General features: G+C 46.3%; 1 protein-coding gene across 1 annotated transcript; it reads left to right on the forward strand.

Moving 5' to 3' along the window:
• Positions 1–673: 673 nt before the first annotated feature.
• Positions 674–15,091, forward strand: LOC131216273 (transcription initiation factor TFIID subunit 4). The gene is made up of 11 exons (XM_058210727.1): positions 674–1,825; positions 4,171–4,332; positions 5,336–5,590; positions 6,765–7,250; positions 7,323–7,436; positions 7,513–7,851; positions 10,761–11,258; positions 11,334–11,891; positions 11,983–12,156; positions 12,234–12,359; positions 12,423–15,091. The coding sequence occupies exons 1-11, from the start codon at positions 674–676 to the stop codon at positions 12,576–12,578; spliced, it is 4,020 nt and encodes a 1,339-aa protein (XP_058066710.1). The 3' UTR covers positions 12,579–15,091.
• The last annotated feature ends 160 nt before the right edge of the window (positions 15,092–15,251 follow it).

The following is a 15,251-nucleotide window of genomic DNA, read 5'->3' on the forward strand; positions in this document are numbered from 1 at the left end:
CCTTTAGCAGTGCTGCCGGCCACCAAAAGAGCCTGCTGGTGATTCCAAACAATACTTTCTTACACAGAGCGCGCTGGCATCCGTGGACAGGGCTTTTGAGCGCGGCTTCAGGGCGGAATTATGTAAAAACTGTTTAATTTTACTGCGCATTCAGAGGGATAGTGAGTGGAAAGTTTACCCTGTGTTGTCAACATGCCTGCCACATGTGTGTTAACCCGCTCCGTTTCTTTTCGCAGCATTGCTACTGTGGGCCAGCGGTGCAGAAGGGTTAAGTGTGCAGTTCAACCAATAATCCGCTACGGGGCGCTAGTGTTTTGTCGTGAGTGTCGATTCGCACCTAAAGCTGTGTGTGTGCGCGAGAAACGCCGCGTATGAGTGCGACTGAGCGAAGCTGGCGAATTCTCTTTCTTGGGAAAGTGCCGTTTTTTATTCGGCAGCCTTGTTGCGAATTTGCAGAATCCGATAATGCTGGTTTCGTGATTGCCGCACAAAATGGAATGATCAGCGACGTAAACAGCTTCCGAAAGGTGCAGCGTCCCGCCGACAGACAGTGCGCGACGATTGACGATGGGAGCGAGTGTGAGTGCTCGACTGAGCTCTGTGGAAAAAGCGCCAGATAGGCCAGTCGGTGGTTGTGTTCGACCAAAAATGGGCCGTGGGTTTTCAACAGAAAATGGCGTCTGCCAACTTTTTGGAAGAAGCTCTTAAATCAGACGTCGATGAATCCGCGGTGAATGCGATCGTTGGTACACTGGAAAACCAGCTGGACGCGAACACGGACGAAGTGCAACAAGTCGGGAGCGTTGGCAAGCCCGGTGCGTACGGGAGTGGCGTGAAAAATCAATCTAGTGCACCAGCGGCCGTGGCGGCAATCGTGTCAAATGGCGGTACGGCAACCAGCAGCGCATCAGCGGCAGCAACGACTACGACGGCCAGTGAAACCCACGTCGGCCAAGCGGCCAAGCCCGACCTCGGTGGCCCCGTTACGAATGGTGAAATCGTAGTGTCCCGTGCAGCGGTGCACGTCAGTAACAGCAGCAACAACAACAACAATACTATTACGACCAATAACAACCTTGGCAAAACGTTTCTAGTGAACGCTAGTGTGAACAGCAGTACGATAACGACACCGACGGTGGCTAACAAGCCCACCATCAAGTTGGTCGGCGGTGGTGTGGTGTCGTTGCCAAGCGGCGTGAGCCTGCAGCAGCAATCGCAACATCAGCGGAACACGGTTTCCTCCACGGTGATTGCTGGTGGCGGCGGTGGTGGTGGAGGTTCCACCGGCGGAGGAGGAAACATCAACATCATCAGCCACCAGATCGTGGTGCCGCCGGGTGGTCTGTCCACCGTGGGACAGCCCCCTCCGCCGTTCAGCGTTCCTCCGCAGCATCATCTCCATCACCAAGTGTTGACCACGTCGGCCGGCGGCGGTGGCGGAAGTATCGTTCTCAGCAGTAGCAACCACCAGCAGCTTCAAACGGCGTCGAATATGCCAAAGAATGAGCCTGTGAAGCTGGTCTACCCTGCTGGCGGTCCACAATCGGCGGTGCTCAACATGAACAACAATCGCGTGACGCTAACCCAGACCGGGTTGCCCAACGGGACCATCTCGATGTCCCAGCAACCGCAGCTGATTCAAACGATCGGAGGCGGCGCCCAGATCGGCAAAGCAACGACGACGGCCACGCTCCAGCAGCAGCAGCAGGTAGGCGGTGGCGGGCAGCCGGCGCCTACGTTGATCATCAAAAACCAGCAAACCAACGCGGTCATGAATCCCGGCACGCCGGGCATCGTGACGGTTTCGAAGCCGATGAACAATCAGGTAAACCAAGATTTCTACCCCGCTCCGTTTTGCTGTAGAACGTGTACTAATGTGCGTGTGTGTGGCTGTGTGTGCGCGCGCGCGTTCCCGCGCCCCCGTGTGTCCCTTTTCTTGGTTGAAGATAATTGAGTTCTAATCGTTCGCGCCAAACTTATGGTGAATAAGCATATTTTTGTCCTTAACGATTTGCGCCAACTTTTGGCCAGCTAACCGGTTGTTCACTAACCGATCTATGGTGCCCGTTAATCGACCCATTTTCTCCCACTAATACCCTGACTGTGTCTAATCAATGGACGAGCCCTTGTTTGGGCGCTTGTGCTGTGTGCGGTTGGTTCGAACAAACAATACCGAGTGGATCACATCGTTTCTTCAACACAAACTGGATATATACTATTGAGATAAGTCCGGACCCGGCTTCCTTCGAAATGCAATCTGTCAGTGTGACGTTTTATCTCTCCAGCGTTCCGATGGGCCGATGCTCAGGCCGGGAGTGGCTCAGGATGTAAACATTACCAACACAGCAGCAGCGTCAAAAATACTACAAGAGATTGGGGCAAGAGTGTGCGTTTTATGTGATGCTGTACTTACGCAAAGATGAAAAGGAAGCGCGAGTGAAAGAGCAGCAAGCGACCAATGGGGCGTTGAAGAGAGCGAAAGCATCGTCACTGGCCGCGTATCCTCGACGGTCGGTGGTCATATAACATATGATCGTGCGACTGATCGTGCAGTGTTAAAACTAGGACCGGCAAGCCGTGAACAAGGAACCACTGCCTTCGATGCTGGACAAGGTGTGCGAAGATTGCATCCCTAATGACTTTTCCATGCTCTGTGAGCCTACGAACCACCTGTTGCAATCGAAAGGAGGATGGTCCCCCAAACAAATCCCAATCACGATTACTTTAAGCCACTCGCTCTGGGACAATCACAAAGTACCATTTTTATTCTGCCCAGGAAAACGATGCCCTACCCGATTATGGGGAAAACATGTTCGAACATCTGAATTAGATTCCAGATCTTAGGTGAAAAGGTGTGAAAATATGTAGCGAAGGTCATGTCGTTAAGAAATACAGTCCCATTCACCTTGCGCAGTGTCCCTGTGAGACACATTCACTGGCGAGTGTGTTTTTGTTATATACCAAAATGGAGAGAGAAAATCGACAAAGAAATTCACATTTCGATCATGAATGCAAAGTATAGCTCATGCCTGTGCCGTTATTTCAATTGTTTGTGAGTGTAAATGAGCATTTCATGTGACCTCATTTGACGTGTCGCGACGTTACGGACAGGACTACCGAAGAAAAAGGTCCACTGCTGGCTCTCTGTGTGCGTTTGTATCACAGATGACCCATATTTTATCCCCCAAATAGCAGATCACTGGAAGAAAAGATGCTTTTCAATGAGATTCTTAGCTGCAAGGATTCGTTATTTGGAGAAGCATGATAAACGGCTGGCAAATTTAGGGACCAATTGACGTAACACTGTCCCCGAATGTTGCTCGGAAAGGAGTGTCCAAAGCTTCAAGATTCCCGAGGCGTACGGGAATTACGTTGAAACTGGTTATCCCACGGAAATCGCTCCGCGCTGTTTGTCGACACATCACACAACCGCACTCTGCTCACCAATAACAAGTATTTGTCTACTACGGAATTGTCAATGGTGGATTTCATCTCTCGTTCTTAAAGAGAGCTGGGCAGAGAAAACTAAAAAGAGAGATATCTAGAGAGAGAGAATATGCTCGGTTTTGATATCGTTTCGGATTATAACGTAGTGTTGGTGGTGGTGTTCTTGAGCTTCTTATTTTCCTCTCGAATTGCCTACCTCACACGCAACGGGAAGCGCAGCTGATTCTAATGGCTATCGGGCGGAAATTTGGCGCGCGGACCCACCATGTGGCGAGCAGGTTTATATCCTTTCTTTGTGAACCTGTCATCGGAGTCCAGACTAAATGTCATCGACCTTGGCAAGCGATTGGATCAAGTTCAATGCCCGTGTCGTTTTGTTTCGCGACAATTACGGTGATGGATTTAATGTTTGTCTTCGCGCTTCTACGATGCTTATGAATGATATAGGGGGTCGAACCGATTCTTTGGGTTTCACGCCATTCTTTTAAGGCAATGTAAACACAACTGACCGATGTTACTCCGAAATGAAACACTAGACAACCCAAAGCTACTTTATCCCGAGTTTTCATTTCCCTGTTTGTGAGTTGCTTGGGGGATGCAACCGAGGGCGCTAGATTTGTTAGTTTGATTTGAGTGGCTCCTTTTCGAGGTTTAGTAGGTTAAGCAATACTTTCGCGAGTGAATTCGGGAAACTAATCACATTTTACACCTCACAATCCATAGGCAACACCAAACATAGTCGGTTTACCGGGTGTACAAATTGTAAATGTTAGACCTGGCGCACAACCCTCACAAGCACAGCAAAAAACTGTTGCCGCTGTATCACCTAGAGTTGTCATTGGTAGCCAGCCAATAGTTAGTACTAGACCACCAAACGCAAGCGCTGTAAGAATCAAAACATTTTTTTACCCTTATTATTACCCGTTAGTTAGAGTTACTCGAATAAGCATTAGAATCCCTTGGTTTTAAACTACTGTGCATACTATTTAATTTTATGTGTTTTTATCAATTAGAAGTCCCCGCACGCATCAATACGCTTACCAGTCCGTGCTACCGCGCTCCTTTTGTGGGAATATTGCTTTTGTGTTTGTGTACGTGGCTCTGTCGGTGCTGTTTGTTTTCGTTGATCATCTGTTTACTATCAGTTTCGTCAGACATAAAATCGTGGATTTTTTGCATTGTGTAGTCTTTGTTGCTGCTTCTGCTTGGCGCGATGGTTTGTTTTTCTGTATGTTTTGTGAATGTGTAAGTTGGGCCAAGGCGAAACGACAGTTTGGCGATCTCCATCAGAATGCTGTCTTCTATGTTGCTGGTTAATTGCTTTTCGTTTGGATTTCATGACTCGCCAAAGTTAAGATATATCAAACATATAACGCATAAATTGTGTTCAATTGTAAATTAATCGTGTCGCTTCTTTTTCTCAGCTTACGAATTATGCTTTGCTTTTTCATGCTTTGCGGTGCTGCACCACACAAGGATTGTGTCATAATGGTTGGGTTTACTGTGAGCCGTCATTTATCGTTTTTCTGTGTCTTGAATGAGCCATAATGCTTTTTAACTAGTTTCGCAAACCTCGGTTACTTCAGGAATAAGTTGATGTAAACGCCCCACAGGGGACCATTGTACTAGCTCTTCGTCTAATGATTGCCATTTAAAGGGAATGTAAAAAATGTTAGATTTATGTTTTCGTTTAACATTGGGATGTGATTGCTTATAATCGTTTCCTTCGTGTCCTAACTTTGTTTAGTAGTGAGACCGGGAGACAAAATGCCAGTGAAACTAATCGTTTTCTTCTATCCATCCATCGTCTCTCTTCATTGATCCTGGTAATAATTGTGGCGTACGATGAACCTGCGGACGATTGATCACCATACACCAACTTCAGCAGATCACATTAAGTGCCCTTCAAGGACAGCAAGGCTCGACGCTACTACTGAAGAATGAACAAGGCCACTTCCAGCTGCTCCGGATTGGTCCGGCTCCGACCGGAACACAAATCACACCCGCCAATCTGACGGCATCGTCCGGCAATCAAACGATACGGTTGCAAACTGTACCAGCTGTAAGTAGGTTTACCGGTCCACCATTAGCCCTCCGAAAGACCATTGTCACCAGTCCGCAACAGGGGAAACAGAAGCAAAATGTAATTACCAAGACAACAAACTCCACTATTCGTTTGCGATCTTGTTCAATGAAAACCTTTTGTTTTTCTTCTGTTCTATTGTGGTATCTTTTAAGTTACCTCTCTTTTCAGAAACCCTTCTTCTCATTTTGTGCTATTGACTGTTTGATGATTTGTTAGAAGAATTTTGTTATTTTGTGTCTAGTTTTGTTCAGTTGTTCAGCGGAATGCACATTTTCCTTTGCTTTCATGTTGGACAGAAATCGAAGATTGATTCTCTTATCAAGAGATCAAATCCAGAAACGTACACTTCTTAGTTTTTTCCAAGACGTTTTCTTTTCTGCTTTATGTCTACTTGTTTTAGATTTTTTTACCGAAAAGAACAGAGCACCCGACTCTTCTAAATCCAAACATTCAACGGTTCAATAGTAAACATGACCAAATGGCAAAAGTACTTCAAACTAAATCCCTCGTCAAGTATTTTTGTATATATTTGTTGCATCTTGCTTGATGGTGTTTACTTTTGAATTGTGGTTTCAATTTAATTCGGACCACCACCATTTCAATTCAAATTTTTAATCTCCGCTGACAATGTTTAGGGATGGATTTGAAAATTTACAATCGTGACGTTCTTTACAAAAAAGCATGGTTTGGTTTTGTACGTTAATTCGTTTATCACATAACTTTAACAGAAAAGGCGGAGGAATTTTCCCAAACATAGGTGCTATTTGACTAGACCAAAGATTAAATGCTTTTTGCTTATCGAATCATATTTTGCATTTCAAATATGTTCCATCTTCAGTTTAATTTGGTGGTTATGTTTTGCAATAATCTGTGCCTTTTCGCGTTCCGGCAATCGTGTGGGTACGTGGACACTAGCGTTGTTATTATGTTGCTGTGGACGTCCTTTTTCCATTTTATTTATAGTGTCTTCAATTGCCTGACAATATAATCGTTCACTTAGGCTATAGTGTATGTTTCCTGCCTTTAGGGTTTTTTTTCAACAACCCAACTTTCGATTGCGTCAAAAATGATGAATGTCGGTAATACTCTTACCCTTCGGGGCGCTTGCGTTAGGAGCATTTAGTTAGCGCCTCGATATGATGTGCTTGTAAGGCGCTCTTCGCAAATTGTACGAAAAGTGTTCAATAATGTTCTTTATTTTGTTTTATTTTCTCTCGCATCGATCAAGCAGACGCATTCATCCGGCTCCGGAGCGATTATCGTAAGCTCGCAGTCGATCACGACGGCGCCGGCGAGCTACATCTCAACGCAACCAACTCCGGTCGCTTCGGTGGCACCGGTACCGGCTCTGGCGGCCCAGCAAAATATCACCATTACGCCCTCGTCGACGCAGCCAATGCTTGCTACGCAGCAGCAGCACACCGTGGCTGGCGGTGGCCAGACGCAACAACCGACTGTCGTCGTGACTACGACTCCGCCGGCAGCTGCACCTACACCGCAGCAGCGAAACTCCTTAGATAATACCAAAGAAAAGTGCAGCAAGTTTTTGACCAACTTGATCGAGCTCTCGAAGCGCGAACCGGCCAAGGTGGAGCAGAATGTGCGAACCCTGATACAGGAGCTGGTGGATGCGAACGTGGATCCGGCGGAGTTTTGTGAGCGACTCGAGCGGCTACTGAACGCCAGTCCGCAGCCTTGCTTAATTGGTTTCTTAAAGGTAAATTGCTAACGTGTGTAACCTTCATATGGCACCGCGCAACTCATCGTTTGCGACGAATCTGCTCAACAGAAAAGTCTACCACTGCTACGGCAATCGCTAGTAACTAAAGAGATTACGATTGAAGGTATCAACCCACCATCGGCATCAGTAGCTTTCGCTGGCACCGCCTTATCCCAAATTCCTGTAAGTGTGAACGCCACAAGGGAAGGTGCCCTCTCACTATGCCACTATGTTAACTACGTATCATTTGAAATTTTAGGCCCAAATACGGCCCGTAGCGCCGACGATTGTGTCGCAGAGCAGTATGGTCGGTCAGACGCAGATTCGCATGCTAACATCGCAGTCAGGAGTGACGACCGTACCGCGGATCGGTCAAACCACCATCCGACCGGCGGCCCCGGTGCGAATACAAACGCCGTTGCAGCAACAAACGACGATAACCGGAGGTGGGACCACGATCGTTGGGCCGCCTCGGACAACGATGACGGCCCAGCAAATACGACCAAACGCGACGACCATTGGCCACACGACTATCGTACAGACGAGTCAGCAGCAGCTACCCCAAACCATCTCCACAACACCTCCCGCCTTGCTACCGGTGAGTGGGAATGCTACGTTCAGTTCCTCCTCCGCTCAGCAGGTATCTAGAGAAATTTAGTACTGTTTGTTGGGGTGTTTTATTTCCTTCTCCTATTATTTGATCTTTCGTTTGCCAATTTCGTCTTTTTCGCTTATCTTGTCGTTGACGGTAGCTTGGAACTCCCCAACCCCAATATGATCTGTTTTGCTGTAAACTTTGGACTTTGTTTTGGTTTTAGTTTGATTTATGCTCTTCCTCCTGATGCGTATACTATAACAACCACTATTACTACCACCGCTACTACCTCAAGTATTGCCGCTAGTTTCCCTTCTATCATCCTCACCTGCTACTCCACCGATGTATGATTAGTTAAACCCCGTATTACGATGAGTTCTGATAACCACACACCCAGAGTGTCAGAGAACAATCTCCCACTTATTGGTCCTTTCGGTATCATGCTTTGAAGTACTGTGCCTGCATATTTAAGATCTTATACTTTTCTACACGAATGTTGCACCAATCTGTGTTACCCACACTATTGTTAGCGTTTTGGGGCACTTAGAACATCGGTAAATTGTAAACCGAGCACCATATCCTAAGGATACGTCTTTCAGATTATTCTTTCCAACTGTGATATATTCGACCACAATCTTAAATTGTGTTTCGATCTAAAAATTAAATAATGACTTAATTTTTGCTTTGTTTGATCTTGTCGTCAACCTTCAATTCAACATGAAGCAACCTCTGGTAGCCTCTGATAGTCTCCGATAGTCTATGCAAAGTATGGTGCTTTTAAACACTTATCATTAGCTAACATTCATTAGAAGTCATTTGTGGCACTAGAGGGCACTTGGCTAAACTTTTTTCACAAAATACCTCACAAATCAGGAGCACAGCTCGTTTGCCAAGAACCTCTGCTGGTTGTGTATATTGATCACTAAATGTAGTCTCATTCGATCGAAGCCCGCTGCCTTGTGTTGTTGCCTAGTCGAAAGGATGGTCTGCTCCACACTTTTTACGTTGCTACTACTGCATCATTTGTTTATTTCATACAACAGTCAACGGGCTGCAAAGCCTAGTTGACCCTTAAATTGGGCTATTAACGCTGGAGCTGATTTTTGTGTTTATCGACAATGATCGGTTGATCATTTTGCTCTCTGATCATTCCCTTTTACCAACGATGTTTACTTTTACTTTTGAGATCGCTCCTAATTCTCTTCCCGCATCTACTAGAGTATTGGTAGACGTATGAAATTCCTGGTTGTTGTGTATTTCCTACCACCCTCCGATAATTGCTGTTACCTGTTACTTGCTGCTATTTCTTAACTAGGCGTTACGAATGGAAAACTATATTTTTTAAAAATTTTATCCATTTTGAGAGATATTTATGAATGTAAAAATTGCTTATTTCTAATTTTATTTTATTCGTTACATACAAACGACTAAAATTGGTTTGTTGTTGTTTTATCTTTCCTGTTGGGAGTTATTGTTTTATGTAGTTTTTACTTGGAATGTTGAATGAAATTGATTTAGTAGTGTTTGGAGAGAACAAAAAAAACGGATAGCCTGGAATAGATTTTAACCGAAATTGTTTGCTGGAAAGATAAAACGCAAAACATTCAAACGTAATCTCCCGCTTTGAAGTTGACCAGTCATATTATCACACCTTCCCTATATTATACTTACTGCATACAAATCAACTCGTGGTGCTGGATCTGTATTTGATTGCAAAGCAAACAAGAGACAAAACATGCTTTGTTGCTACCTGCGCGCGCCATATTTAATGCAGCGTAAGATGCTGATAATTCATGCCACCTACCACCCCGCGGGATACTACTTCCCATTGTTCAATATACTAATTTCGTTACCCCAGATGCATGACAAACACTACCTTATCTCTACCTTATATCGTATGGCTTGTAATTGAATTCCCGTTTTCTTTTGAAATTAGTTTTATTTAGTTTGTACACACTTTTATAGTTTTTTTTATTCAATACTAAATTTCTCTGCTGCTGAATGGAACATTTATCCAAACGCGGATACGCGAACGTTGAGCTCTTCACAAAAGGGTTACGATTCGGTACTGCAAATGTGCAACAAAAGACGGGGGGACGCCGTTGTTGTTGCAGGCGAGCAATGTTTCGATGAAAATCACTACACACGACGTGCGACGCGAACTTTCGGAAGCCTTTCAATTACTGTTACCCTACAAAAGGGCGCAGAGTATGTTTAGTGCCTGGACACTATTAAAAACGCGGACCAAAATCATGCTCTTCGACGCAGAGTACTGTTCTAATTTTCTAGTCGAGAGTAATCGCAATACCGTTTAATTTTTGAATACTTTAAGTTTAGAAAGAACCTATTTTATTAGAGTTAGTTAAATTAAAATTCAGTGCACATGTCTAGTGCACTTGGAACTTGTTTCCCTCAGACAAATGCTGTCTGAAGTCTGAGTCTTTACATTAAAAGCTGTACAGATGCGGGAAAAAATATCTCGCCTAATTCGTTCAAAGTTGGATGTAGAGTTAATAGGGCTTAGAAACCTTTTGTAGTACCGCGAGGCACCAAATCACTGGTTCTCCGGTTGCAGATTTCTTGCGATTCGTGCGTCGGTTTTCTGTCGAAACATTTGTCTCCTTGCTGCACCACCGTGTGTTTCCCCGATTAATAGTAAGATACGAGATCGTCAGTAACAGTTTTATTCCTTCACATCTCTTCTCTTCCCATTCGATTCCCGCGTGTGGACGAAAACGGAAATTCTTCCCTTCCATTCATTTTTGTACCACAATGTTGTCTCACATACCTCGTCCATGTCCATGTTTGGCCCGTTGGATGCTCATTTTCTTACGAATCACCATCCCCGCGATGCTGGGTTCGGTTCGGTGTGACGGGCAACTTGTCGCTCTCTCTCCCTTTCTGGCCACCAGATCCGTGCACCTTCCGGCACGTCGATAACGCGCACGGGGGCCACCTTGCAGATACGCACCACGACGCCGGTCACGTCGCGCACCGTTACGTCGGTCGGTGGGACGACGATGACGGCGGCGGCAGGCAAACAGATCCTTCAAACGCAAGTTAATCAAATCCGCAGCCAGGCACCGGTGGCCTCGGTAGCGGCGGTGGCAGCAGCGGCTGCGGCCGCCGCCTCCGGCTCGTCGGCGACACAGGTTAAGCAAGTGACAGCAATTACCGGCGGAGGGAACGTGGTGGTTAGTTTGAGCCAGGTTCCGCCTCCGATGCAACCGGTGTCCGCATCGGCGGTGAGCGGAGCCCAGACCATGCCTGCGCTGACGTTGACGTCCGCGGCAGCGACTGCGGCGGGGTTTGGTGCGAGTAGTGTCACCGGCGGTGGTGCCGTAGCGGCAACGGTCGTTGTTAACTCTTCGCCCTCAGTGTCCGCGGCTACGACGGTGGGGGCAGCAGGTGCTTCGATCGGTGGTGCACATCTGGTTGCGACTGGCACTGCCACTACCACCACCTCGCAACACCATCACCACCAGCAGGCAACGACGGTGGTCAGCACATCCGCGAGTAGTGGTGGCAGTGGCGGAACGGCGACAGCACCTAGCCTTACGATTAATAAAATTGTCACCGCCAAATCGCAGAACCTCTCGGGGCCCGGGTCAGCGGCGTCCAAAAAGAAAGCCAGTGGGTTCACGGCAGTATCATCGGCCGGCGGTGCTGGTACGGACCAGGAAGTGAGCAAGCGGGCGGGAGCATCGGCACAGTCACAGTTCTACCATCACCATGCGTCCATGTACGGCGAGGACGACATCAACGATGTGGCCGCTATGGGAGGCGTCAATCTGGCGGAGGAAACGCAGCGAATCCTCGGTTCTACCGAGTTCGTCGGCACGCAGATCCGTTCGTGCAAGGACGAGGTGTTTCTGCACCTGCCGGCGCTTCAATCGCGCATACGCACCATCATCGCCCGCCACGGTCTTGAGGAGCCCAGCAACGAGGTGGCGGTACTAATATCGCACGCCTGTCAAGAGCGCCTCAAGAACGTCGTCGAAAAGCTTGCCATCGTCGCCGAGCACCGGATAGATATTATTAAGGTACGATGCCGTAGGCGGGGAGCCACAACCTGGCCATTAGCCATAGGGAATCTCGGATTGTAGAGTTTGACTGGTGTCTCTTCCTGTGCAGGTTGATCCACGGTACGAAGTCACGAAGGATGTGAGAGGGCAGATAAAGTTTCTCGAGGAGTTGGACAAAGCGGAACAGAAGCGCCACGAGGAGCAAGAGCGCGAGATGCTAATGCGGGCGGCCAAATCACGCTCGAAAACCGAAGATCCCGAGCAAGCCAAACTGAAGGCGAAAGTAAGGATACGACGGCGGGAGAAGGTGTAACGCTTTTTTTGCACGACTAACATTGGAATTGCTTTTCGTGTCTGCAGGCAAAGGAAATGCAGCGAGCGGAAATGGAGGAACTGCGGCAACGGGATGCTAACCTTACCGCTCTGCAAGCCATTGGCCCGCGGAAGAAACCGAAGCTAGAGGAAGGATCGTCCACATCTGCCACCGTAAGTGATATGCCGGAGCGAGCGGTGTGAAGGTTCTGATTTTTTTTTCTTTTTATTCACCAGCCGGGAGTGTCTGGTATTGGGTCACTGAGTGGGAAAGCGCCCACTCCGCTACGGCCACGGATCAAGCGAGTGAATCTGCGTGATATGCTGTTCTACATGGAGCAGGAGCGGGAAAGCTGCCGAAGTCAGATGCTTTACAAAGCCTACCTCAAGTGATCGATCGTGTTGATGACGGTGGTTGTGGCATGGTTGCTGCAAGTCAGTCCCGCTTGGCCAGGTCGTCGAAGCCGGGCTGGCGGAGAGAGGCTCTCGGGAAAGCGCAACGAAGACGAAGACGACGTGGAAGGTACTAACATTAATAGAATTAGATTTTCAATGAAGAATGATGATCTTTGTGTCAGCTGATCGTCATGCGAGCAACCCACAGCAGGATGATGCAGTTGCGTTCAGGTTCGTTTTGTGCGCGTGTGTTTGTGTTGCGTGCATTAGTAGCGAGACTCAGTTGTGCTGTTTCGGCCGTGCGAACAAGGGGAACTTTAAAATAAATTGCAAATACCACGGACACAGCAGTCAGAAGCTCCCCATTTTGGTTACGCACTTTTTCCGCGATCGGCGAAACGATTGAAATAGTAGTAGAAAAAACTTGTACAGAAAATAGTAAGCTAGATACTGCAAATGGTTATAAAACACCGTCGGGAAGTGGGGAATAGATTGGTAAAAGCGTGTGCGCTTATTTGCGTAAGTGCGTGGAGCGAAATAGCAAAAGGAGTCGTGGGATAGAACTGATTTTCTATGTTTTAAATGATAGGATTCCTAAACGCTCCTTTTTCTGCGGTTGTTGTGTGGTGGTCGCTGGTGGTGCTGTCGGCAGCAGCAGTGGCAACCAAGGAATGTCTCTGTCGCATCCTAAAAAGAAGCGCGAGGGCTGCGAAAGTTCATCGAAGATTCATCGATATTTTGGAATTACTAACCAACCCAACATCCAACATCCCAACCTGTGCGCAGGGCATGGAAAGCAGCGCAGTTTGGCGTGCAGCGTAAAGTGAAATCAGATTGACCAGTGGTCGTGTCTGCTGGTCAAAAGTGTCCAACCATGAAAAGTGGGTTTTTCATGAAATCCTGAACAATATTGGAATAATTTACTAGGTTTGCAGTCAGCAATGAATTACAAAGAACGTTGAAAACACTTTTTAGCAAACGAATTACGATGCTAACCTTTTTTGCGAATCGACGACAATACGCAGACATTTTCAAAGATGGTGCAGCACGACAGTGTGTCAGAGTATGGGGTCCACTGATTGGAACATATTTTCTTCGGTTGTTCGGTTAGGCAACATATTTGACCTGTGGAAAGTAAGCATGCGTAATAGTGTTAATATATAACCTGCAGCAGCTCGCGTTCGTGTGCTTGTGATAGCTTCGGGGTCAGAGTGTGATGTGTGTGTGTGGTTGCGCGTGTAAATAGATCGAATTAAATTTTACGACAGCTGAAATAGTGAAAGAGGATGAAAGTAGAACTAACAAATCGTTAAGCGAAGCATGTTAGGCTAGTCTCCTCTTTTTAGTTGATTATTAGTTAATGAGCTTCGTTAAAATATATTTTCCCTAGAGCTTGTATTTACACGGAAAGTGTGTCCATTGTTCAGAGAGACAGAGAGATCATCGTTCAGTTTGCATTCAAATTCATCAAAATTTTTTCACTTAAGTCAAAGGTTCGCTAACACATAGTTTCATATTAATTTAATTGAACCGCGACTTGTCTCCATGTTCGGATCCGGGTGTTTGTTATTCTTTTGCCACAATTACAGACCAAATAAAACTGGGCGCTACAATAAAACCACATCCAAATACCGCGCTGCTCGATGAAGAAGAACCCACACACATAGACGCGTAAACATCGAGTGATATGAAGCGCGATCGGAAACAGAACAAATAGACATAATAACATAGAGAAGTGGAATACAAATAGGTAAAAGTTGCCAAGTTCAAAAGTAGAAGGCAAGCAAAACTCTGGTGTCTAGTAATTAGGGTGGAGACCTCTAGCGAATTAAGAGACAGAAACGAGCGATACAGGCATTGAGAGAGTGGTGAAAGGCGAACAGGGAAACAGAACTTCGTCTTAAGAAAGGATTTGTGACAAGAAGAAACAAATGAATACCACGTGTTGCTGTTGCGGCAGGTGAAAAATTCCCAAGTCACTGTTATTCGGTTAGCTCTTACACTTGTTTTGTAATTATTCTTTTAGCTAACGGGGCGATAGGCAAGGAAAAAGGGGGTACATCAGCGCACGCGAGGCATTATTCACCACACTCCAAGCAGTTTCTTCCTTCCGCTTTTCGTAGCGTTTCGCACGTGCTGCATCTTTTGTCTGTTTATAGAGCTATTATTTATAACAGTATGGGTGTACATTTTCGACCATTTCAACCTTGCAGTTACGAAACAATAACGAGTTGCAGAGCGAGTGAGCGAGAGAGCGAGAGAGATGGTAGGTGTTCAACAACGTGTTGTGTGCGTCAAATTTAGCATATCTTGGAGGTCAATTGTTTTAGTTGCGCATCTCTTGTGTTCATCGTCTTCTGTTTTGTTGATTGTGTTTCATGTTTTCGTTATTTTTAGTTTTCTCATATACGTAATTTTGTGGCGCTTTTTTGTGCGCAAGAAAGGTGAAAAAGAGTGAGAGGAAGAAACGGTTCCGTGGAGAAGCAATGTGTGTGCCGTGCACAACAATAGTGGAGCGATAAATATTTTTTTCATGTAAGAAAAAATAAAAACGAAAAGTGGTATAAGAATCCAAAATTTAAAAACTGGTTACCTCTGGTTATTTGAATTCACGAGTGCACGATTGATGATTGAAATTTAGCCTCCGATTTTCGGCAGTTTTTGTTTGTT

Source organism: Anopheles bellator, chromosome 1, assembly GCF_943735745.2.
Source record: "Anopheles bellator chromosome 1, idAnoBellAS_SP24_06.2, whole genome shotgun sequence".
Classification (NCBI taxonomy): domain Eukaryota; kingdom Metazoa; phylum Arthropoda; class Insecta; order Diptera; family Culicidae; genus Anopheles; species Anopheles bellator.

Excerpts from the sequence above, each read along its gene's own strand:
- LOC131216273 (XM_058210727.1), top strand. The coding sequence starts at position 674 with ATGGCGTCTGCCAACTTTTTGGAAGAAGCTCTTAAATCAGACGTCGAT. Across the intron at positions 1,826-4,170 it reads CGAAGCCGATGAACAATCAG|GCAACACCAAACATAGTCGG; the intron begins GTAAACCAAGAT and ends CACAATCCATAG. Across the intron at positions 11,892-11,982 it reads ACCGGATAGATATTATTAAG|GTTGATCCACGGTACGAAGT; the intron begins GTACGATGCCGT and ends CTTCCTGTGCAG.